Here is a 23895-nt window from a genome sequence, read left to right as displayed (position 1 = left end):
TGAACACGCTGGCTACACGCGGTAGAATCAGGCCTGGGAACCCTGAGCGTTTGGGACGAAACTGGAAGAACATCACCCAAGACTTGCGATTATGGAGCACCGTAGACAACAAATTATTGTCAAATTTTCAAAAATTTAAATATATTTTCTCCAAAATAAAAAGATATTTTGCATAAAAAACAACGAAAAACAAATAAACTTATCATTTTGCCATAAATAATTGCTTCTTTAAAAGGACTTATTGATTATGAAAAATAAGTGAATTTGAATCTATTGCTTTGTATTACAACCAGGTTTTTTAAACGGTTTGGTTTTAGTCGTTTAAGACCTTCAGCGTCAATGAAACAATGAGTTAACCCCACGAAAAAAATCACAAAAAATCAAGAATCAAGAAAATCAAGAAATCAAGAAAATTCAGGGGGTATCTAAAAAGCTATGAAGTTCAGCTTAAACGAGAAATTAATAAATTCCAACTGCGTAAAAAAACCTGGATGTATTTTGCCTATTTCCCGTTTTTTCCCATAGAAAAAAAAATTGTGCGATAAACTGTGCAACTAATCTCCTTTTTTGTATTTTCTGGAAAATTTGTTATTACTTTTTTATTCACAATTTGTGGACTCTGATAGTATTCTGATTCTTCCATGAAAGTTTTTTGTTGGCGTTTTTTGAAATCGGTTGGGAAGATTTTTTTTTGTATGGCTAGTTTTTCTATCGTTCACTTACTACTTTCTGTATAACTTAAATAATTAGGTTGCAAGTCTTCATTAAGACTCAGTTATATGTACAATTGAAGCGAATTGAGCAAGTCATTTGCTTTGAACGAAAATTAGGCTTCAAAAAATCTTTAATCAATCCACCAGAATTAGAACAATAGTTACCTTGCTCAACTTTTTGAAAAATACATAATTTAATTTATCAGTACACTTTCAAAAATAGAATGCTCATTTAATTTTTGATTCAATTGGGATATTATTAATGGCATATCAAGAATTAAAGTTTCCTCAACTTCTCTACCTCCGTTGGTCCTGATACCCCCTTGTATACGACATTGTTCGAACCAGATAACATAATCACTGAAATGACCTGCAATGATAATGCAAGCTGTCTAAATAAGATTACAAGTGCATTTCCACTCCGTCGGTATAACTTTTTTAATCATTAGATTTCCTAATTGAACGCTAAGAGACTGACTTAATAGTTCTTACCAGGCATTTCTAAATCCTTGCCACAATTCACACTTCCACGTCACAACCAGGTTATCAAGATTCACCAGTCCCCACGGTGTACAACCGTGCTCACGTAAAACGACTGGATGTCGGCAAACGGCGATAAAAACTTATCAGCAAAATTTTACATAGAAAACAATCCTCTGACACAACTTGCACTCCGTACGATATTCGTTATCAATATATAGAAGATAAAAAAAAACACGTTTTCTTCACCACAAACAATTTTGATAAAAGGCAGAAATTTGTAATCAGCTAGTGCCACAGAAACGTATAAGTAATAGGCGCTGCGGACATACGAAAGCTCCTAGGCGTTCAGTGATTGTTCAATTCCGGACTGATCAACACCGCGCAATTACCGGTTCTCGCTCAGGGACTCGACGTCGCGTCGATCGTACTACTAACTAACCACACAACTGAATCTGACATGGGAAGCAATGGCAGAAAGGCTCGCGGGAACACCGTCCACAGGGAGCAGCAAAACAACTCGCCGTTGTTGGCCTGCGACTTAGTTAAGCTTGGTGAACGCTTTAATGACCGTGCAACTACAGTACAGTACCGAGTGAGTGATTTGCCACAATTTGTTGAGCGCCATCTAACGCGATGCAACGGCGAAAATCAAACAACACAGTGTACTGCCGCTGCCTGGCCGGGAACGGCATGGTGTGGGGCTCAAAATGTTCTACATATTCTATTATTACAAGCGGCCATGCATGGTAGTGGTAGGACAGGCCGTGGAAAGTGGACGATGGACGAAGCAACGCATATGCGTTCACGTATCAACCACGTTGCTGGCTGCTGAACTGAATCAAGTCCGGCACTAAGTTCAAATCAACAGCAACAGCAGAGCAGAGTGGCTGATGGAAGTGTATTTTTAACCTCGGCTACTTTCAGCCAGTCAGTATGAGCGGCAGCAGAGTAATACACGTACGTAAGAAGTCGACGAAAAGTAAAATGGCGCTGGTTCAAATAAGCCATCAAGCGAAACGGACGAGGGTACATAATCAGTTGTTACATATTTACTTCTATCGTCTTGGATTGGACTGTTTCCATATAATTAAAGTAATAGCTAATTTGAGATTGTTCTAGCCTTAATTGTTTGACAATTTAATTGTTGGCTTCAAATACTTATGAAAATAGTGTGCTCACGTTGATGAAAACTTAAACTAAGCTTAATCACACTTTTGAATACTTTTTAACAAGGCCAAACATTCTTCTATTCCAAAATTGAGAAACGAGTTGTGTTAGGCATGTCTAATTTGTAGACATTTTTTGCGGAAGCATTTTGAAGTTCAAAATATTTTAAGTTATATTGAACTATGCCTATAGTTCAGGATGATATGTTGCATTATTTATGATAACGGAATGAAACGAGAATATTTGAACCAAAACCGTCTACTAAAGAATATAACTAATAGGGGAACTGTTCCATTTTCCATCTTACTAAACATATATTCATCTAATCGCTAAACAAAGAAATACAGCACCAATCTCGTCGCTTCTATTTGCTAACACGCACGCGTGCTTACTGCTGAAAAAAAATCACAAAAATAAGAAACAAACCAAATTCCTTTTCATTGCTTTGTTTTTTATGGGATGGAAATAGGAGCTATGGGATGAAGTGCCGAACCGTTCCCCTATATGTGGCCCTAGTTGTGCAATTTAATGCCGACACTCTAATACTAAATTCTTAAAATCTATGTTCCATAAATCTAAAACGTTTATCACTAGGCTTATCAGACTCCTGGTTTCATCCTGTTTCAGCACGGCGCGACGTGACGCGACGCGAAATTTGAGAACAACACTCAACCAAGTTTTCAAAAAGTGCAGTGAAATGTCGTTTTGTGCACTCAATTTCAATCGTTTTATTACTTAACCGTTTTGCTGAAATCAAAATACTGAGCTTAGGCAATTTTAGATTCGGACCAAAATTCTGGAATTCGAGATTATTTTTGTTCGTTTTATTTTGCTTCGCTTTTTATGCTGATAGTTTAAATCAATTTCTCGACCTACCTCAATTTTCACATTTTTTTAAATACCTCTCCCTAATCTGATTTTCCTTCGTTTTTTGCTGGATTTTTTCGTGGGGTCAACTGCATATTTTCGCTAAATCCAAAGGCCAGAAATAAGCAAAAACAAACCGCACGAAAAGCGACCCGAGTGTACAGTGTCCATTACATCGAATTTTTTTAGTACCTCCGTGCCCTTTTTATTGGTTCTTGTCTTCTACTTTATTGCCTTTGAAAAGAAATGAAGCAGTTGATTTTTATTCCGATATTTCTCAAACTTCATGTGAGCGCACTTGGTATTGAGCGGTATCCTTATTTATAGGAGAGATTGGGTGGACTTGACCCCCTTTTCCTATATCCTATGTATTACTGCCAAGACTAAATAAATTTACGCGATTGTCGCTCAGACTATTTGAGAAATTTTACTAATGTGCGGCAGTATGTGAATGTTTGTTTTTATTAATACAGAATCGTTTTCAACGTACAATTTCATAATTTAGGGGGGGAATCATCCCTTTTCAATAACCTGGTTTGATGAAGACAGAAAGGTGCTCTTTGATCATTGTCTTTGGCATGCAAAACCTGAGATAGGTGCTTGGCCACTGGAGATGTGCCAGTTTTTCCGAGGGTATGTTACAAATGCATTTTTTCTTCAGCTTGTCATTTTATATGACGTTTACTGCCATTATGTTTTATGCTTTCCCCAAAAACTAGAACTAATATGCTGACCAATGCTGGTTACCGATTCAAAACACATTAAGTATACGCAGAGATATGGCCATTTTCGTGAAAACGGTACGGGATTGGCCATACACCCTGAATAAATATAATTTTTGCAGAACATCCGGAACCTGTTACAAATTGGCCAGAGAGTCTTACAGTCCTTAAAATGTATCTTCAATAAAGATCCTATATATTCCTCGTCTTGGAAAAACTTGAATATTGTCACCTATATATGCATGGTTCCAGATGGTGACAAAACCGGCTCCTTTTAGAAGGCCCTTGGAACTATCATTTTGGAAATGTTTCTATTATCATCGTCTCGCAAAGCCATGAAGCTAGATACTAATATTTGCATAATTCCGATCTGTTATTATTTCATCATGTTCCCGTTTTTACGGAAATGGCCATATCTCAGCGTAGTTTTGATGGATTCTCGATCTACAGCCACGATTAGTAGGCATATTAGTTCTAGTTTTTTGACAAAGCATAAAACATGACCAAAGTAAACGTCACATAAAATGACAAACAGAGGAAAAAATGCATCTTGAACGTACCCTCGGAAAACCCGGAACACCTCCGGTGGCCAAGAATCAATCTCAGGTTAACACAGAGTAAGGCCGGAGTGGCCTGTGCAATACATAAAAGTCTTCTCCATTCAGCTCGGTCCATGGCTGCACTTCGCCAACCACGCAGTCTACGGAGGGTCCGCAAATCGTCCTCCACCTGATCGATCCACCTTGCCCGCAGTGCACCTCGCCTTCTTGTTCCCGTCGGATCGTTGTCGAGAACCATTTTCACCGGATTACTGTCCGACATTCTGGTTACGTGCCCGGCCCACCGCAGTCTTCCGATTTTCGCGGTGTGAACGATGGATGGTTCTCCCAACAGCTGATGCCACTCGTGGTTCATTCGCCTCCTCCACGTACCGTCCGCCATCTGCACCCCACCATAGTACGCAGCACTTTCCTTTCGAAAACTCCCATGCGCGTTGGTCCTACACGACCATCGTCCAGGTCTCGTGTTCGTAGAGAACTACCGGTCTAATAAGCGTTTTGTAGATAGTCAGTTTGGTACGGCGGCGAGCTCTAATTGATCGGAGCGTTTTGCGGAGTCCAAAGTACGTACGATTTCCTGCCATGATGCGTCTCCGAATTTCTCTGCTGGTATCGTTATCGGCAGTCACCAGTGAGCCCAAGTACACGAATTCGTCAACCACCTCGATTTCGTCACCACCGATAGAAACTCGTGGTGGGTGGCTTACATTGACCTCTCTTGAGCCTCTTCCTATCATGTACTTCGTCTTCGACGTGTTGATGACTAGTCCAATCCGTTTAGCTTCGCTTTTCAGTCTGATGTAGGCTTCCTCCATCCTCTCAAAGTTACGTGTCATGATATCAATGTCGTCGGCGAAACCAAATAAATAGAAGGACTTCATGAAAATCGTACCACTCGTGTCAATTCCTGCCCTTCGTATTACTCCCTCCAAAGCGATGTTGAATAGCAGACACGAAAGACCATCACCTTGCCGTAACCCTCTGCGCGTTTCAAAGGGACTCGAGAATACCCCTGAAACTCGAACTACGCGCATCGCCCATCGTCACCTTGATCAACCAGTTTATCCGGAAATCCGTTTTCATGCATTAGCTGCCATAGCTGGTCCCGATCGATTGTATCATATGCGGCTTTGAAGTCGATAAATAGATGATGTGTGGGCACGTTGAATTCGCGGCATTTCTGCAATACCTGACGTACGGCGAACACCTGGTCTGTGGTAGAGCGTTCGCCACGAACTCCCTTGCAATTGGTGCTAGTCGACGGCATAAAATTTGAGAGAGTACCTTGTAGGCGGCGTTCAGCAATGTGATTGCGCGGTAGTTGCTACAATCCAGCTTATCGCCCTTTTTGTAGATGGGACACACGACACCTTCCATCCACTCCTGCGGCAAAACTTCCTCCTCCTCTTGGTAATGACCCAGTGCAGCGCTCTAGCCAGTGCCTCACCACCGTGTTTAAATATCTCTCCTGGTCAACCCCAGGGGCTTTTTTGTTATTCAGCTGGCCAATATCCTCCTGGATTTCCTGGAGATCCGGAGCCGGTAAAATTATGTCCTGCGCGCGTTCTCCCAGGTCCATCACCATACCGCCATCTTCGTCTGCCACATCGCTATACAGGTGTTCTTCGTAGTGCTGCCGCCACCTTTGGTCTCGATCATCCTGCTGGCACTTTTTCCTCCGAAAAATCGAGTTTTGTCTGTTCCACGCCCATTTATATCGTGCCTCGTTCGCCCTCGTGCGGTGTTGCAGCAATCTCGCCCATGCTGCATTCTTCTCTTCTACTAACTGCTCACATTCGCCGTCATACCAGTCGTTTCTTTGATCCGGGGGCACCATGCCAACTGCAGCGGTTGCTGTTCTACCAATGGCGGATCGAATAACAACCATATTCAAGAGACGCGGCACCTAGCTGCTCTTCCGTTGGGAGTGCCCCTTCCAGCTGCTGCGCGTATTCTTGGGCTAGTTTACCGTCTTGTAGCCACCCAATGTTAAGCAGCGGCGTCCGACTTCGAAGTGTGTTGTACACCGTCGAGAGTTTTGAGCGCAGGTATACTACAACGAGGTTGTGGTCGGATTCAATATTCGCACTGCGGTAAGTGCGGACGTTCGTGTTGTCGGAGAAGAATTTACCGTCGATTAGAACGTGATCGATTTGGTTTTCCGTTTCTTGGTTAGGTGATCTCCATGTGGCCTTGTGGATATTTTTGCGGGGAAAGAAGGTGCTTCGGACTACCATTCAGCTGGAGGCTGCGAAGTTTATGCATCGTTGGCCGTTGTCATTCGATACGGTGTGCAGACTATCAAGTCCGATGAGCGTAAGATATTGACCAACCCCCCCCCTCTTAGTGTTTACGTAATCTGTGTACGGCCCCTAAGTTAGACGATGTGATGTCACATGTAATACGCCCACGTTGTGCCTAATTGGGACAAAAGAACTGATAAAACAAGCAAATTAAAAAAAATCTTTTAAAAAACAAAGGCTAGATTCAAGATCCTCGCGTATCTACTTTAAGGCTAGTTTATACATCAAAAGCTTGTCTGCAAATTTCACTCGCATGTGGACGGGTTTTTTGGGTTATAAGAAATTGGCATTTCGGCCCGATTTAAAATACAATCCAGCGGAAATTTCCGAGAGTCCGAGCTGTAAACCAGACTATATCCGATCAATAATGCATAACAAAATTATAACAAGGGGAGTTATTTATTTCAGAAAACTATTGTAACAAAATTTGTTATAAATTTTGCTGGTTAGTTGTTAAAATAACAAAAATTATATCAAAAATACATCTAGCCGTAACACAATTAAAACAGAGGTTGATACCTTCATATCAACATTATAACAAACGTTGGTATATTTTTTCTGTACAAAAATCTACTTTCAAAGTAATTGCCTACATCAAGGGATAGAAATCCGGTACGCTTCCACGACGGATTTCCATTCATAATGTAGGCAATTAACTTTGTTCCAGCTATGTATTAATATCGAGCTGATTAAAGTTATACTGAAGATGATTACCTCCGATTTTCTTTCCAATGTCTACAAAAAATGTAGGCAATTATTTTGTGAAAATATTCCTAACTAATGTTGTTATAATTTTGATATGAAATAAAACTGGCCGAAGACACATTTTTATCGAATTATCTAATTATAACAAACGTTGTTTTAAATAACAACAATTGATAGAATTGAGTTATAATTTTGTTATGCATTCCTGATCGGGTAAATTGATCAGATTGTTTTTTACTTTTTGCGTCGAAATCGCATAACCCCAGCTTTTTTTTTTTGAGCACATGGGAACAAAATCGACGAAGAAACAATTGTTAACGCTTGCTCCACCTTGAAGGCTTCACATAATTCTGGTCCTGATGGTATACCTGCCACGGTGTTGAAAAAATGCGCCACCACTTTGTCTCTGCCCCTATCACAAATTTTTAATCTTTCGCTTCAATCTGGAAATTTTCCAAACCACTGGAAGAAATCATTTGTTTTTCCGGTGTTCAAAAAAGGAAACAAACGCGAAGTCAGCAATTATCGCGGTATTGCGGCTATGTGTGCGGTTTCAATGCTGTTCGAAATTGTTTACAATTTTTTGTTCCACAACTGTCGTCACTTCATCTCGGAGCATCAACATGGATTTATGCCGAAACGGTCAACGAATAGTAATCTACTTCTGTACTCATCTTTCATCGCTAAAGCTCTCCAGAAAGGCCAACAAGTTGATTCCATCTACACTGATTTTTCAGCGGCTTTTGATAAAATCAATCATCAGATTACTGTCGCAAAATTTGGCCGATTGGGTTTCTCTGGATCTTTTCTTCACTGGTTACAGTCCTACTTGAGTGGTCGGGAAATGGCCATTAAGATCGGTGACATCATTTCAACATATTTCCTCGTTACTTCAGGAGTGCCACAAGGTAGCCACTTGGGGCCGCTGATTTTCTTGGTGTACCTTAACGATGTTCATCTACACTTGGAATGCTTCAAACTTTCTTTTGCCGACGACTTCAAGCTGTATTGGATTGTTAATTGCCCTGATGATGCTCTTTTTCTACAATCTCAGCTTGAGCGGTTCACTGAATGGTGTAAAGTCAACCGAATGGACCTTAACGCTGCCAAATGCTCGGTTATTTCGTTCTCCCGTCGACGAACTTTGCTTGATTCTGATTACAAAATTGGTGCTGATAGCCTTAAAAAGGAATCGGTAATCAAAGATCTTGGTGTTCTGCTCGATTCCAAGCTTACTTTTAAGGAGCACATTGCTTACATCACCTCAAAAGCCTCAAAACACTGGGTTTTATCTTCAGGATAGCAAAAACTTCAAAGACATTCAATGTCTGAAATCCCTGTATTGTTCTCTGGTGAGATCAGTCTTAGAGTACTCGTGCATTGTTTGGGCACCATACTATCTCAACAGTATACAACGCATTGAATCTATTCAACGCAAATTCGTGCGTTTTGCTCTGCGCCACCTACCGTGGAATGATCCTTTCAATCTTCCAAGTTATGACGATCGCTGTAAACTTATAGGATTAGAGCTTTTAAGTGTGCGTCGCGAGGTCTCCAGGGCACTTTATGTTTCAGATCTTCTTATTTCTCAAATTGATTGCCCTGGTCTTTTATCTAGTTTGGATGTAAATGTTCCCAAAGACAGCTCCGGTCTAGACCTTTCTTTTTATTCATGGTGCCCGCACAAATTACGGGCATAACGAACCCTTATTGCCATGTGTAGGATATTCAATCGTTGTTCTTCTGATTTCGATTTCCATCTTTCACGCTCGACGTTGAAAAGAGATTCACGCACCTATTCGCTACTACATCAACCACTACTCGTTAGGCATTTATTTCTTGTATTGTAACAGTAATCGTTTTACCGAATTGTACCTGTGTTATCTGTAAGTAGATAGTAATTCTAGATATAAGTCAATATTGTATCATTTGGAGTATATGTAAATTCTGTTGATACAAAAGATGAGGAGGTTTTACGCCCATTCGAGAAAGTGCTTATTGTTGCACTACTCGAACGGGCTTTTCCCTGCTCCCAATAAAGAAAGATAAAGAAGATAAAATCAATGGACAAGATTCCCGAGGTGTGAGTCAACTTTTGGCGTCATTTAAGGACACTTATCCCGAAATCCAAATTTAAAAGTACTCGCGTTTTCAAGGGCCCACCACTCGATACGGAAACAACGCACAACTGTCATTTTTATAATTTCAGCTTTGCTGCGTCGTAGCATGCGTAAATTTAAAAAAATGACAGTTGTGCGTTGCTTCCGTATCTAGTAGTGTGCCCTTGAAAACGCGAGTACTTTTAAATTTGGATTCCGTGATGAGTGTCCTTAAATCAATTTCGATCAAAAAGGACTCAAGCGCCAACCATATTAATGGAAATTATTAAAATAACATTTTATTAACGTTCTTTCATTGTTGAGATTCTTGTTATTCTTATCCGAAGTTTTTTATCCACGTATATTCATGAAAAGCGAATTAGAACGGGAAATCAAAATTTCCACCCTTTTACTCTTTTCTTATTTGTATTTTGACATTTTTTCTTAAAACTATGTTTTCTTAGCCTTCTAATGCCCAAAAACCTGCCTTAGGCAGGGTACAGGGTCAATTCTAAAAGTAGATTCATTTTCAAAATTCCACAATTTTTATAAATATTGAAAGATGCGTAATTTTCTGTTGCTTCGTGTTTTGTCCGCGTTCTTTTGAAGAGTGAAATATTTGTGAAGTATTTTTCCACAACTAACTCAATACACTTTAATTTATTTGTCGTCAATCAAGCTTGTAGACCGTATTGTTACATTGAGAGCATATAATACTAAACAATACAATAGATAATAATGGTGGTGAATGATTTACTCTAAAATATTTATAATTCCTTACACGGAAAATGAAAACTAAGCCCATAAGTTTTAAAATTTCCATAGCTCTTGAAACAAGGTTTTTTTTCACATGTCCCGGTTTGCAAGCGTGATAAAACGGGACTATCATCGAAATGATCTGGTCAGCCTATCAGATGACCAGAAATCCTTTAGTAGTTTTCGAAACATTTTCACGTTTAAAATTGTCCACCGTGTACTTTTCCCACAATCTCATTGTTCGCTTTAAATAATTGTACAATGCGCGCCACAGTGTAGCTACTTCCTGTTTGACGATATGTTTTAAACAACTGAACATGTTGGAGTAAAAGTGTGTGGTCGACATTTTCTGAATATAAGGAAGTATTTCTCAGAAAGCATTAATATTCTCATACCCTAGTAACATTTTGGTTTTATACTGGTTTTATCACACTCTTGTAGAGTAAAATATAGTCTTGAAGAGCGTTATAAAACTTGAAATGTTATTTGGGATAGTAAAGTATTGAAGTATGTATTGCAATTACCGTTTTTTTAGTGGCCACCCGTTACTTAAATATAGCATGGACTGGTATCTGTCCAAAATAGAATAACCTTCCACTCATTCATCTCTAACTGATAAGATAAACGCAATAAGCAAAATATTCTGAGATAATGAAATCAACTATCTTTCGAATCCCTTCACAGGTCTAGAGCTGCGTTGAAGTTACAAATGGCACCATATCAGTAGCTCGCTGATTGTGAACTAGCAAAGAGCTAAGAAAAGTGAAACTAATAATTCTAGAAATGGATTCCTCACCGTCGGTTGTTGCTAGAAAAACGAGAAAAGAAGACTTAGGAGAAATACTGGGAATGATACAGGTAAATTCCATGCCATATGCACAACTTAAAATTACAAAACATGTTCAGCAGCATAATCCTGCTCATGCATTCATTTATATTTGTATGCACCAATTATTATCAAACCGAAAGCAATAATTTCAATTTTTTCTCACTACAGGAATTAGCAGACTTCGAACAAATGCCAGACGGGCCGGAGCTAACTGTGGAAGATTTAGTCAGAGATGGAGGATTCGAAGAAGATCAATCGAAAGTAACGCCAATATTTCATAGCTTTGTGCTTGACCTAACAGAACCGATCACGTCGGATGGAAATAATGAAGAAACGCGGACGTCATCTTCTAGCAGTAACCTTTCGACCCGGTAAGACATTATTTACCAATATGTAGAAATCTACGGTCTCATCCATTTGCAACCGCTGAAACAGAAGAAAGTAATGAGCGGCATAGCTAGAGCTGATAACAACTGCGAGGTATAGACACGACCGTAATTGCTTGATTTTCGAAATTATGAAGTTGCCTCAGTTCTGTCTGAGTATAATGTTTAAGAGTCGATTTAAGTACGAGACACTGAACACGTTCTTATAAGCATTAATGATGTTTAAGATGAGCATCTTGACAGGAAATAAGACAATTATTTGTATCATCTGATACGTCTTTCGTTTACTACTGAAGAAGTTTTCAAGTAGAAAACGAAATCAGATAGGACGTATTTGATAGAGGAAAAGGTTCGGTTGTGGGCACCCTTTTGTTTTAGGTCCAAAACTTTGGCCCTAGTTGATATTATACCGACACTTGTATACCAATGGAAAGCTAGACTAATGACCTTACTATTAGTAAAGAAGTTAGATTTATTTCGGCCATTTGAAAAGAATTATTGACTATTTTGCAAATTTGAAATTATCGAACATTTTAGTTTTGTGGTTCAGTTGTGGACGCACTTGAAAACTTTAAAGAAAAGAATTTATTTATTTATGTTAATGACCATGAGGCACTAAAAAACTTAGATTTTGATTTTTTAACTAAATTCAACAACGCGAATTCCCAGTCAAATGAAAATTGTGCGTAAATCTTCCAACGCTTTGTTCCAAGTGCATATGCAATGGCTAGACGTGCCTGATGCAAAAAAATAATTATCTTTATTACTGCAATCAATTACGTCTATAAATAATAAAAAATACATAAAAAATCATCAAAATAAGTTTGTTAACACTTACACTAACGTTCTACGCATAATTGTCCCATGTACATAGGAAATCCCAGCAAACATGGGACAAATATGTGTATGACGGCAGTACAGCTATATTGAAAGATATGTCAATATAAAGGGGGGTGCCCATAACCGAACAAATGAAGGTGCCCACAACCGATTTAGTCAGTGTTTTAGCAATGGGATGAAAAAAAAATATCGTGCTGAAATTTTGATGGCAATCGTCATTGGTCCTCAAAATAGATCAAATTCACCGTATGAATAAGTATTGAAACTCACTTTTTCAATTTAATTACTTCACTTTATGACACTTTGAAAGAGGTAAAAAAAAACATTCGTTTTGATTTTCATGTAGAAAAAAAATATTTGTTCAAAAAAGAGAAGGTATTCATCTGGTTTGGTATTGGCCACATAAAACATCGTTTTACTATAGTAAACAAATGACAGTTGTTAGAAAGCTTACATACATATGATGGTCGTCCACTCCGTGTTGTCCGGAGCCAGTCGCCAGTCTCCCTGCACATGACTTTTGTTGGGTTCTTTTCCGGTATACTGGGCTGAACCACTGTAATCTGCCGTTGTTAGAATGACACATCTATTTTCTGCAGGCTATAGACATCCCTATCTAACTCCCTTAGTCTAAAAATAGCCACCATGTCCCGGGCACAGTGTGCAGATAGACCGCTGTCAGTTACATGAGATGTCAACAATCGTCAACAACAGCAATGATTGTAGCTTAATAATTAAAAATATCCACAATAATAAAAGAGCAGGATTTATTTTTAAGCTTTTCACGGTGAAATAAAAGACAAATTGTTGTTCTTCATGTAAGTGAATTCAAAATTGATCATGTAGATCAGTTTTGAATCAATTAAACTCATTAGTCATGTTTAATGAATATTCCCGATTAAAGTTGCATATTGAAGAAAGCTGAATTTGGATGTTTTATGATGTTAAGCTTTTTTAGATTTGACGTGCGTTGCTCGGCGTTGGTGTTGGTGTTGGCTACGCTAAACATGAGCTCTTAGCATAGGCCTGATTTTCTGTCAAATGAAACGTAGGGGTGCCCACAACCTCTTCCCCTACAAATAATTGAACACTGGGCCACTTTTTACACGGGTGGATTTGATCAGTTTAACGGTCACCCTCAATTTACACATTTTAAATATCACCTGGGGCCCTCCTTAGCCGTGCGGTAAGACGCGTGGCTACAAAGCAAGACCATGCTGAGAGTGGCTGGGTTCGATTCCCGGTGCCGGTCTAGGCAATTTTCGGATTGGAAATTGTCTCGACTTCCCTGGGCATAAAAGTATCATCGTGTTAGCCTCATGTTATACGAATGCAAAAATGGTAACCTGGCTTAGACACCTCGCAGTTAATAACTATGGAAGTGGCGAGGCGGCTCTGTCCCAGTGTGGGGATATAATGCCAATAAGAAGAAGAAGAAATATCACCTGAATGTTCTTCGTTTTGCTATTCTCGTATACTAAGTATACGTAAAGGCTATATGTTCGCTCCAAAAATGAACTTTTTATAGGAGGCCCGGAGACCCATAGTGTTATATACCAATTTAACTAAGCTCGACGAATTGAGGTGATGGCTAACCCTCGAGGTTAGCTGCGTGTCCTTGCAGCACCGAACATCGTGACTCGCTTTTTTAGAAGAACACCATGGTATCGTGCCAGCGCATTGCCGGCTTTCCAGGTGGCCTTACGCCTATGTCCTCGGAAGGTGGGAAGGGTCGACTTCGCGCCTGCTTCCCTCTGCACGACTGGTATCGAATGATGATGCCGCGTGCACCCCAAATTGACCTCTCTGCGACAGGGTCTATTCGCCAACACACAGAGGGACTTGCCGACGAGGTGCCTACGCCTGCCCCAGCCTTGACGAGGACCTCTTTCCGTCCTCGGGCTCGGAACCCGCCCGGTTGACCGACGCCGCGAAAGCGACGATACCATGTTGTTCTTTGCGCGGCCACTTGTTCGATAAAAGAATCGAGTTCGACCACAGAGCATGACCACCGGTATGACCCATGAAGCCGACTCCGATCCCTTAGACCACCTCTTATTTGCGCCTGAACTAGCCATCCTTGAGTCCACGCGCCACCTTCTGTGTAGCTCCGAGACGATTTGGGCGATAGCCGATAAAACGGCGTTCCAACAAACTTCATCTTTACACATCGTCCGAAGTAGGTTGTCCGGGGTAGTGTCCAGACCACATGTGGCAAGCATGTGGTCATGCATTGCGCGAAAACGTGAGCACACGAACAACACGTGTCCCGCCGTATCCTCTAAACCTGCGCACGCCAAACACTCGGGCGAGGCCGAGCAAGCCAGCTGCGTTACCTGCACTGTGATTTTGCAGCACGCTTAAACGCCGGGCACATCGAACCCCCCATGGGGTGCTTGCTGTTCACAGTTTTGCTGGAACAAATCAAACAATTGGAAGGGTTCGTGCAGCATTGTGCCTTATGTCCCTCCAATCCGCAGCGTCGGCAGAGATTGCTTCTGTCAGGGCCTTTGCAGTCCCATTGCTTGTTCCCGGTTCCAGGCACTTGAAGCAAACTTCGGGTTGCTCGTATATGCCCACAGGGCATACCGACCATCCCACCTTGACGCTCCCTAACTTGACTACCTTGACTAACTTGATCGGACAATGGGCTTGGTAGTTATGGCCAAAATACTTTTTCTCATAAAAAAGCGCGTAAAAAAGTCTAGCTCACTTTTAATGCACTTACCCTAAACGGATTTCCTCACAACAGGCTGCATTCGACGCAGTATTCTGCCCAATTGTTTCTTATTGAAAATTGGACGGATCGGACAATGGGCTTAGTAGTTATGGTCAAAATACTTTTTCTCACAAAAAAACGCGTAAAAAATCTAGCTCACTTTTAATGCACTTACCCTAAACCGATTTCCTCGCAACAGGTTGCATTCGACGCAGAAACTTGTCTCATTATTTCCTATTGAAGTAATGAAGAAGTAATGCCTGAAGTAATGAGAAAGGCATCATCACCGCTAGGTGGATTAATCTGGTTTTTTTTGCGAATTGTTACGTGAAGCAAATTTATTGTTTTAATAAATCCATAAACTAGAAACTACCTAAAACAAAACGCGTAAAAGCGACTCCAGTCAGTGAAGTGGAAGTAAATGAAGGTAGACTACATACTACTACAAACCTACATTCAGTGATCGATCGTTTTGTTTGTGGGCTCCATGGCCATGCGGTTAGCGACGCCAATCGTCTAGACGCATGTGCTAGGGAGTGGGGTTTCGATTCCCACCCCGGTAGGGAGGAAACTTTTCGTGATCGAAAAATTCTCCACTGGTCCACTGGGTGTTATGTGTCCTGTCCGTTGTCTCATGCTAGGTGTGAAGTGTTCAGTCTGTACGACCTCTGGTCGAAGACGGTGTTCCAGCCTTTTTTGTAATCGCGTAACCGTATACATATCATTAAATGGCCAGACCACATGGTGTTTGGCCCGGCCCTTCTATGCTCTAAAAAGATGTTGTCATTATAGTAAAATAGTTTATAAAACAACTTAGAATGCCGTTTGGCCGAACGCTATTTGGTCAAATAGTTAAAATTTCGCTTTTTAATTGTGTGAAGTGAGTAGTAAGATAATCGAAGTGAGAAGTGGATAGTGAAAAGTGAGAGCTAAGAAGTGAGGACTAAGAAGTGAGAAAAAAGATGTTCGAAGTGAGTGGAGAGTTGTGAGAAGTGAGAAATAAGTAATAAGTACCGATAAATAAGAAGTGAATACTGAGTACTAAGATGTGAGCAGTGATAAATGAATAGTGAGAAAGAATTTGTTTGAAGTAAGTGAAAAGTAAGAAGAGAATAGTGGGAGAAACAGAAAAAGGAGTGAATTGTAAGAGATGGTACAAGGTTAAAATACTTCACTCTTCCATTTACTTCCGCTATATTATAGAGTGAAGTATTTTAACCTTGTAACATTTTCCCCCTAAGACGCTCAACATTAATTATTCAAGAGATGGTAATTGGAAAGTAAGAACAAATATGGTAGAAGGAAGAAGAAAGAAGGAAAAGAAAAGAAAGACGAAAGAAGGAAGTCGAAATAATGAAAAAGGAAGAAGAAAGAAGGAAGAAAAAATGGGACGAAGGATGAAGGAAAAAGAGGAAAAGGAAGAAAAAAGAATGAAGAAGAAAAAAAGATGAAGGGTTAAAGAAGAAGGAAGATGGATGAAGGAAGAAAAAAGGGAACATTGCGAAAGGAAGAAGAAAAAAATCGGCACCAACATTTTAAAAGGGCGAATCTGCTTTTGTATAAAAGAGCTTCTCCCGTCGCTGGTGGGCTAATTTGCGCCCACTTACACAATCAAACGCCATTTAACGAAAAAGGAGGTTTCGCTGCTTTTATCATTGGTGTTGGATTCCTTGGGGAGCTAAAATTAGCCGACCAGTGACGTGAGAAGTTCTTGTTTATAAAAGCAGTTTCGCCATTTTGAAATGTTGGTGCCGAAATCCTTAGTTTTCAATTCTTACAACTCTTATCTCACTTTTCACTTTTCAAATCTCACAATCTCACGCCTCATTTCTCACTTAGTACTTATCAGTTATCACTTCTCACTTATCACATATCACTTCCCACTTCTCACATCTCATTTCTTATTTCTCACTTCTCACTTATTTCTTCTTACTTCTCACTTCTCACTCGTGTCTTTTCAATTTTCACTTCTCACTTCTCATTTACCACTTCAAATTTCTTACTTTTCATTTCGCTTCCCACTTTTCTCGTATTATTTCTCATGTGAACTGCCAAATGTCTCATTTTTACTTCTCACATCACATTTCGCGATTCTCACTACTCACTTTCTATTTCTCACTTTTCTCTACTCGCAATCTAAGGAATTTTTTAGCCTTTCGGTCAAAAGTATCATTTATTAAATTATGATTAAAAACCATACATTTCTTAAGCCTGCTATCAATAGCAGCCTCTGATGTATACACGAAATTCCTTAACCCGACGCAGATGGACTCGAATTATCTCTGTTCGAGGCTGAACTGTGTGCCTGATAAACAAAAGTATTAGTAATGTTCTCGTAGTAATCTGTATAAGCTCATACGAATACTTTCGTCCATCAGTGTATTGTAGGGGAGACTGGGTAGACTTGATTCCCTTTTCTGATTTCCGATGTATGACAGCCAAAAATAAATAAACATACACAGACTCTCTAAGAAATATAGTATTTAACTTTACTGATGTATGACAGTCCTTAAATTATTGTTGTTATTGATACACAATCAATTTTTTAGAGTGCTGTCAAAAATCTACTTTTAAAATATTCGGGGGAAATTGATCCCTCTCCAAAAACTTGCTTTGATAAAATTAGAAAGGTGCCCTCAGATTTTTTAAAATATTTTTCCTTCAAAATACACGCAATTTTCGAATTGCAGTGCGTATACATGAACGATTTTTGGTATTGAATTCGACAGCACATGCAATTTCAAAATTTGGGGAGACTTGATCCCCTTTCTATGATATCTACGCAATAAATATTTTTTCCTGCCAACACTTTATCAAATCTGTCTAATCTACAAAAAATTAGAAGCCTGAGAACACATTTATATTTTTTTAATTTTTTCGCCAAATTTTTGTATGGGTGACTAATGGGGGATCAAATGCCCCCATATTGAGGCAATAACTTCAAATCCAAATATCCTAAAACTTTGATGGAATGTTCATATTTTCATCAGTACAAATCATTAAGCACATTAATGGCTTTGTGCTGTGAAAAAACGAAAGCATTTGGTCATTCTTATGAAAAGTTATTCAAATTTTGCGTGGCTAATAAAAAAAATCTTTAGGAAGGTCAAAACATACAAACCGCCCTGCAGAATAAATAAGGTTGTCAATCCAAAAAATAACTCACCACAAGTGGTCATTTATCTAGAGGATCTATACTAAAAAATACGCTACAACAAAACTACTTTAGTTCTCGATAAAATAGGGGGTGATCAAGTCTCCCCGGGGATCAAGTCTACCCACCTTCCCCTATAGCCAGGGCACTAGACTAAAAACTGTGTCCCATCCCAAGACGTTGAGGACCAAAGGAGTGAACAGTAATCATCTTAGCTAAGTTACTCCCAACGGAGCGGTTGTTAGGGGAAGAGGTGGTAAAATGAACAGTTGGCTATATTTAGATTAAAATACTAGTTAGGCGTCAAAATGAAATAAGGTACCTGAGCTAATATTTTGGTTTTGAGACCGAACGAATAGCTATTCCTATCCAAAATAATTAATTCTTAATAAATTCATCATAACATCGCTTCAAACTAAGGCGATAAATAGGACAACCTTCACAAAGATGTTGCAGGTGTAAATAGTATTATTTTTTTTGGTTTGCAACGTTATAGAAAGAGTTATTCATCACATGGCATGTTTGTAGGTAAAATGAATACTTGTATCAAACTTACACAAATTTATAATAAAAGTTGTGCAATTGTGGAGCGGAAGTTCAAGAAACAAACCATCTAAATTTAATTTCAAAAACTGATATTCCAAAACTATTTTTCTTCTTAATTAGGAGGTTTTCAAAAGATATACCAGATTTGTTAAAAGGCTCTCTCAATCCTAATTGATTACATTGGCGGTGCTGGAGTTAAATAAATGAAAGTTAAATGTTTTAAAAGGGTTTTAAAAGCGATGTTCATGTCACCACCAGGTAGTGTTCATTTTACATTATATTTGTACATACGAAATTTCAATGTTTCTTATTTCTAAAAAAAACTATATAAAACAATGTTTTTTAGCGAAAAAATTGTTTGGTGCAATATGAATATGAGTTAAAACTAGCAAATTATCCTCGTTTTATGATAGAATTCAACGCAAGTCCTTAACGTGTTAATTTTACCACCTCTACCCCTACGAGATGTACCCGTTCTATGTTTCAAAATCAAAATAAAAAGTTTAGATTTGATTCTCCCAGGTATTTTCAACAACGTTGCACAGTAGGCCAGGCCGCTATTATGTTTGAACTACATTCATGATGTATTTCAAACATAAATAGTTATAGATGTAGGCTAGATGTACCAGTTGTGGCTATAGCACCAGTTGTCGCACTAGTGCTTTATATGCCAAATGGCCAATCAAATCACCGCAAACCAAGTTCATATCGATAAAGCATATTCATATGATACGATAAAACCTTTGATCCTCCAAAAAAAGCAAAGCATAATTGTAAAAAATGATTTTGCTTAATTTTTGACGTCCTGTGCACCAGTTGTCGCACTAGTGGTCCCTATTTGGCCAGTCCCATAAGAAAACAATGGGATTTGCCAAATAAGGAACCAAAATTAAGAATAGTGCCATAACTGGTGCATGCGTTCCTATTATGGATTAATCAATTTTGATGATTATAACAAATTTTATTGTGGTTTTCACAGCTTTTCTAAGGAGCAGGAAGTAAAACCTTTCGCTTGATATATAAAGTTCACCCACACGCCTTTTACTTATTTTTTAAAAAATAGTTGTTCTTATGTATGGCGACAATTGGTACACCCACTCTAGTTGAATCTATCACTTTCCAGGATTCTTTCGCGTATTGGCTGTGTAGTGTGTATCTGCAGACTAGACTAGTTTGAGGCTGAACTGTGTGTATCGGAATCACATTTCCAAGCAATCAGTTAGAGATTGATATAGGTATGTATGTATCTTTTTAAAAATCGAGTAGGGACTTATATAACATGTCCTAATTCTTCATGATCTCGTGAGCAATAGTACAAAACAAATTCTTTAGCTCGAAATGTCATTGTAGTTGATTCTAAGCCGCGGGTTAGATGATTTACTGGGGATCATCTAAAAGCAACCCAAGGATGATACGCTCCGATGCATTGCCAAATAAGTTGTTCTGATTTCTTATAACTTGATTAGTTAATTTTGAGCGTCTTGGGGAGAAACGTTACAAAAACAAGGTTAAAATATGTCACTATTCCATTCACTTCCGCTATATTCACTTTGTATCAACAGATACGTATTTCGTTTTCTACTTAAAAACTTCTTCAGTGTTTTGTCTTATAACTTAATCGATTTTTCACTCAAGTTATATATACACATATTTTGAACAACTTGTTGAATGTTTCTTTTCTAATATGTCTGATATGTCTAATTTATTTTATATGTTAATTTGTATAATTTGTGTAATTTTTCTTTATTGCTATCCAATAAAGCATAGGTATCAAAAATTATTCAAAAACTAATGCTAAAATTCAATTCTAGAATTGAGCCAAAGCATAACATTGCTGCCAGTGATTTTTTTGTGGGAATTATACAGCAAGCTTACCTAAATGGAATATCCAATATCGGAAATTTTATTTATGCCAGTTCGTACAAAAGGAGCTTCCAGTCAAATTTCATTGAAAGAATCGCAAATCCATTGAAAGAATCGCAAAAATTCATTGAAAGAATCGCAAATCCCTACTAAAAGATCACTTCTGCAACTACAATATAAAAATATCATTTGTACGTTACAAGCAAATTTCAAACTTTACAAGTTTGTGTAAATTAAATACGTCTAAAGCAACAACGCAAAAGACCATTCATTCTAACTGCCCACTAAATATTACACTGCCAAAAATATCTATATAAGATATATGTGTCGCCGTTATAAATTTTTGCAATAGCTCCACCCTAATATAATCGATATTAAATCACACATAAATTAAATAATTTCTAATTCGAGACCACACATAAAGTTTATTTGGATATATATTTTATTAGTAGTTCGCGTGGAGAATGGTTATGTGTGCGCTGCTATTCATCATAAGTTAAATCTATGGATTTTTGCCAAAAAATATGTGTGATTTTTTAGTAGTGTATATTTGTCCACCACCATCGTCATCGTGGGCAAATTGGTCCCATCTCATCAACCCTAACGCATACAACCGACTTCACGGGAAACCCACAGCTGTTGATAACAAACATTGCACGACTGCAGGGCACCACTATTGTAGCAAACACATAGTCTGCGTTTCCCAAATGACGCTTATCTTATCACAAAACATATTTAAACATACATTATATTCTTACTCATCCTTTTCTTCGCCTTCTGCCTCTTCGAGAGAAAATAACCTCTGACTGGACAGGCAATCAAAACAAAATCATTCCCATAATATTCTATGTTTAATTAGGAGCGCAGTTCGTCTTCGTCCAACTTGTACCCAAGCATAATAATTCATGTTTTCCCTTCGTCTTTCTTCCACAGCCCCAAGTCCCGGTTGATTGGCTACGCAATCTGCTTCTACTCGTACTCAACATGGCAGGGCAAGTCCTTCTTTCTGGAAGACATCTACGTCAAACCGGACTATCGAAAGTTCGGTTACGGAAAACTACTTTTCAAGACTTTGGTGAAGCATGCTCGAGAGAATGGTTGTGCGCGGTTCGATTTCCACGTGCTTGCGTGGAATCCTGCAAAGAATTTTTACAATTCACTGGGTGCGCAGAACTTAACGGAAGCTGAAAAGTGGGAATTCTTCCGACTGACGAAAGTACAAATGGATGAACTTTGTGAGAATGATTAGTATCTATAGGCTATGTGTGTTATTATATGAGTATGAGAATGGGGTATTCACCATCAGTGAATACAGTCGCTTCCATAAAAAAAACTATTTTCTTCCATCATATTCATATTAAAATTAAACGAATTTAAAAATATATTTTTCTGTTTCTTCTTCTGTTTCTGTTCGCTCCCCTCGTAGTTTGAAAATACAAAATAAAACAACACTGAATAACAAATGTTTATTGTTTACACGTATTTGCCAAGCAATGTAAAAAAATATCGCGACTCACGAGTGATTCTAAATTATTGGGGTATTTCACCCCACGCACAGTGGCTAAAATCGTGTTCAGACATTTTATCAGTAAATCGACGCGCTTCTTTGGAGTTATTCAGTCTTATGATCAATCCCCCTAAAAGTGAGATAAAAAATTTATTTTTTCCACTTTACAACATGGAAGGTATATGTCTTCGCGATAGTTGTGTCACAGACAAACAGACGTAACACTGAGAAAATTCCCATCGACCATGAGCTCAACGGTAGTTTTAAATTCAACTGCTTGCGAGTTTCACATCCAGGGGCGCGCGCATTGTATACCTTTGTATTTGACACCTCACACTAGCGCCTTCTGTTGACATTGTCGTACTAAACTTTGTTTCGTACAACATGCACGTTAGGTGGTGGTAAAATAGCTGGGCGATGGATTTTAAAACAAATTGTTCTAGCTGTTACGCCTGTTTGTCTGTGGTTGTGTTGTAGCAAAAGTTCTCCTGAAAAACTTTGTCGAATACACAAAGTTCAAGTAATGAGATTATTACTATTGCAGATTTTTTGATTTTTATGCCGACAAGTTTTGAACATGTTTGATGTATAACCATGCAATCATACGGCGACGCATAATGCATTGGTTCATCAACTCCTTATGTTCATTACTCCTTATGAGTGATTGATTTCTACTTTGCATAGTAGGAAATGGTTTTTGGCATTCCTTACATTCGCTTACAACTCTACAGTTCAGGTATTAATTTAAAGTTCATTGTACTATGTTATGCGTATGAGATTGACTGCCACAATTTGCCCGTTGTCTAGTAGCAGTTAAATCAAATATGACTAAAAAATCCAATAAAACTGTTATAACTTTTTAATTTTTAAAATTTTTAAGTCACACATTCATGGTCACGTATTTTAATATTATCTAAAACTTTCTAGATCATGCAAAAAATGTAGAAACGAAAAAGATATGATAAAAAACCATTTTTAAGGGGTTGTCAGCATAAAACGTAAAAAATATCCAAAAGTAACGGAATTACGAACTTGGTGTATTCGACAAAGTTTTCCAGAATTCAAATTTATATGTTGTGAAATGGAAAAATAAATTTTTCATCTCACTTTTAGAGTGATTGATCAGTAAGCTGAATACCTCCAAAGAAGCGCATTAACGTACTGATAAAATATCTCGAAAACACCATTACGCAAAATTGCATAATAAAGGAACTATTAAATAAACGCGGTAGAAATCTGATCATAGCCACTGTGCCACGGTGCGTCCCAGACCATTGGGCCGTTACAAATATTTAATAAAAATTATGTTTTACTGAAAAAGTCGAGTCAAGTCACTGAAAACGACATCACAGTTGAGGTCGAAATACATATCTGTAGAGATAACAAGAAGGAGGAAAAAGCGCCAGCAGGAAGATCGAGACCGTGAAGAGACGGAGGAACAGTACCGCGCTAATAACGCACGAAAGTTCTATGAGAAGTTGAACCGTTCACGTAAGGGCCACGTGGCACAGCCTGATATGTGTAAGGACACAAACGGGAACCTTCTTACAAACGAGCGTGAGGTGATCCAAAGGTGGCGGCAGCACTACGAAGAGCACCTGAATGGCGATATGGCAGACAACGGTGGCGATATGGTAATGAACCTAGGAGAACGCGCGCAGGACATGCGACTTCCG

At 38.7% G+C, this 23895-nt stretch overlaps 2 protein-coding genes across 3 annotated transcripts in view; one reads left to right on the top strand and one right to left on the bottom strand.

The window, feature by feature from the left end:
• LOC134219916 (box A-binding factor-like) overlaps positions 1 to 23895 on the bottom strand; it is a 153639-nt gene that overhangs the window by 77301 nt on the left and 52443 nt on the right. Inside the window, exon 1 of one of the 2 annotated variants that reach the window (XM_062698818.1) lies at positions 1206 to 1363. The exons of the other annotated variant lie outside the window; for it this stretch is intronic. Coding sequence (XP_062554802.1) covers positions 1206 to 1212 — 7 coding nt within the window. The 5' untranslated portion in view covers positions 1213 to 1363. Of the gene's footprint in view, positions 1 to 1205; positions 1364 to 23895 lie in introns of those variants that run through there. 2 annotated transcript variants of the gene reach the window in all.
• LOC134219920 (thialysine N-epsilon-acetyltransferase) lies at positions 1593 to 22096 on the top strand. The gene is made up of 4 exons (XM_062698827.1): positions 1593 to 2153; positions 11060 to 11233; positions 11373 to 11575; positions 21646 to 22096. Exons 2-4 carry the CDS (start codon positions 11159 to 11161, stop codon positions 21959 to 21961), a joined length of 594 nt encoding a protein of 197 aa, XP_062554811.1. The 5' UTR covers positions 1593 to 2153; positions 11060 to 11158; the 3' UTR covers positions 21962 to 22096.

This window comes from Armigeres subalbatus, chromosome 3 (assembly GCF_024139115.2).
Source record: "Armigeres subalbatus isolate Guangzhou_Male chromosome 3, GZ_Asu_2, whole genome shotgun sequence".
Taxonomy (NCBI): Eukaryota; Metazoa; Arthropoda; class Insecta; order Diptera; family Culicidae; genus Armigeres; species Armigeres subalbatus.
This window is presented reverse-complemented; position numbering and strand designations above follow the sequence as displayed.

Excerpts from the sequence above, each read along its gene's own strand:
- LOC134219920 (XM_062698827.1), top strand. The coding sequence starts at position 11,159 with ATGGATTCCTCACCGTCGGTTGTTGCTAGAAAAACGAGAAAAGAAGAC. Across the intron at positions 11,234-11,372 it reads AAATACTGGGAATGATACAG|GAATTAGCAGACTTCGAACA; the intron begins GTAAATTCCATG and ends TTCTCACTACAG. Across the intron at positions 11,576-21,645 it reads AGCAGTAACCTTTCGACCCG|CCCCAAGTCCCGGTTGATTG; the intron begins GTAAGACATTAT and ends TTTCTTCCACAG.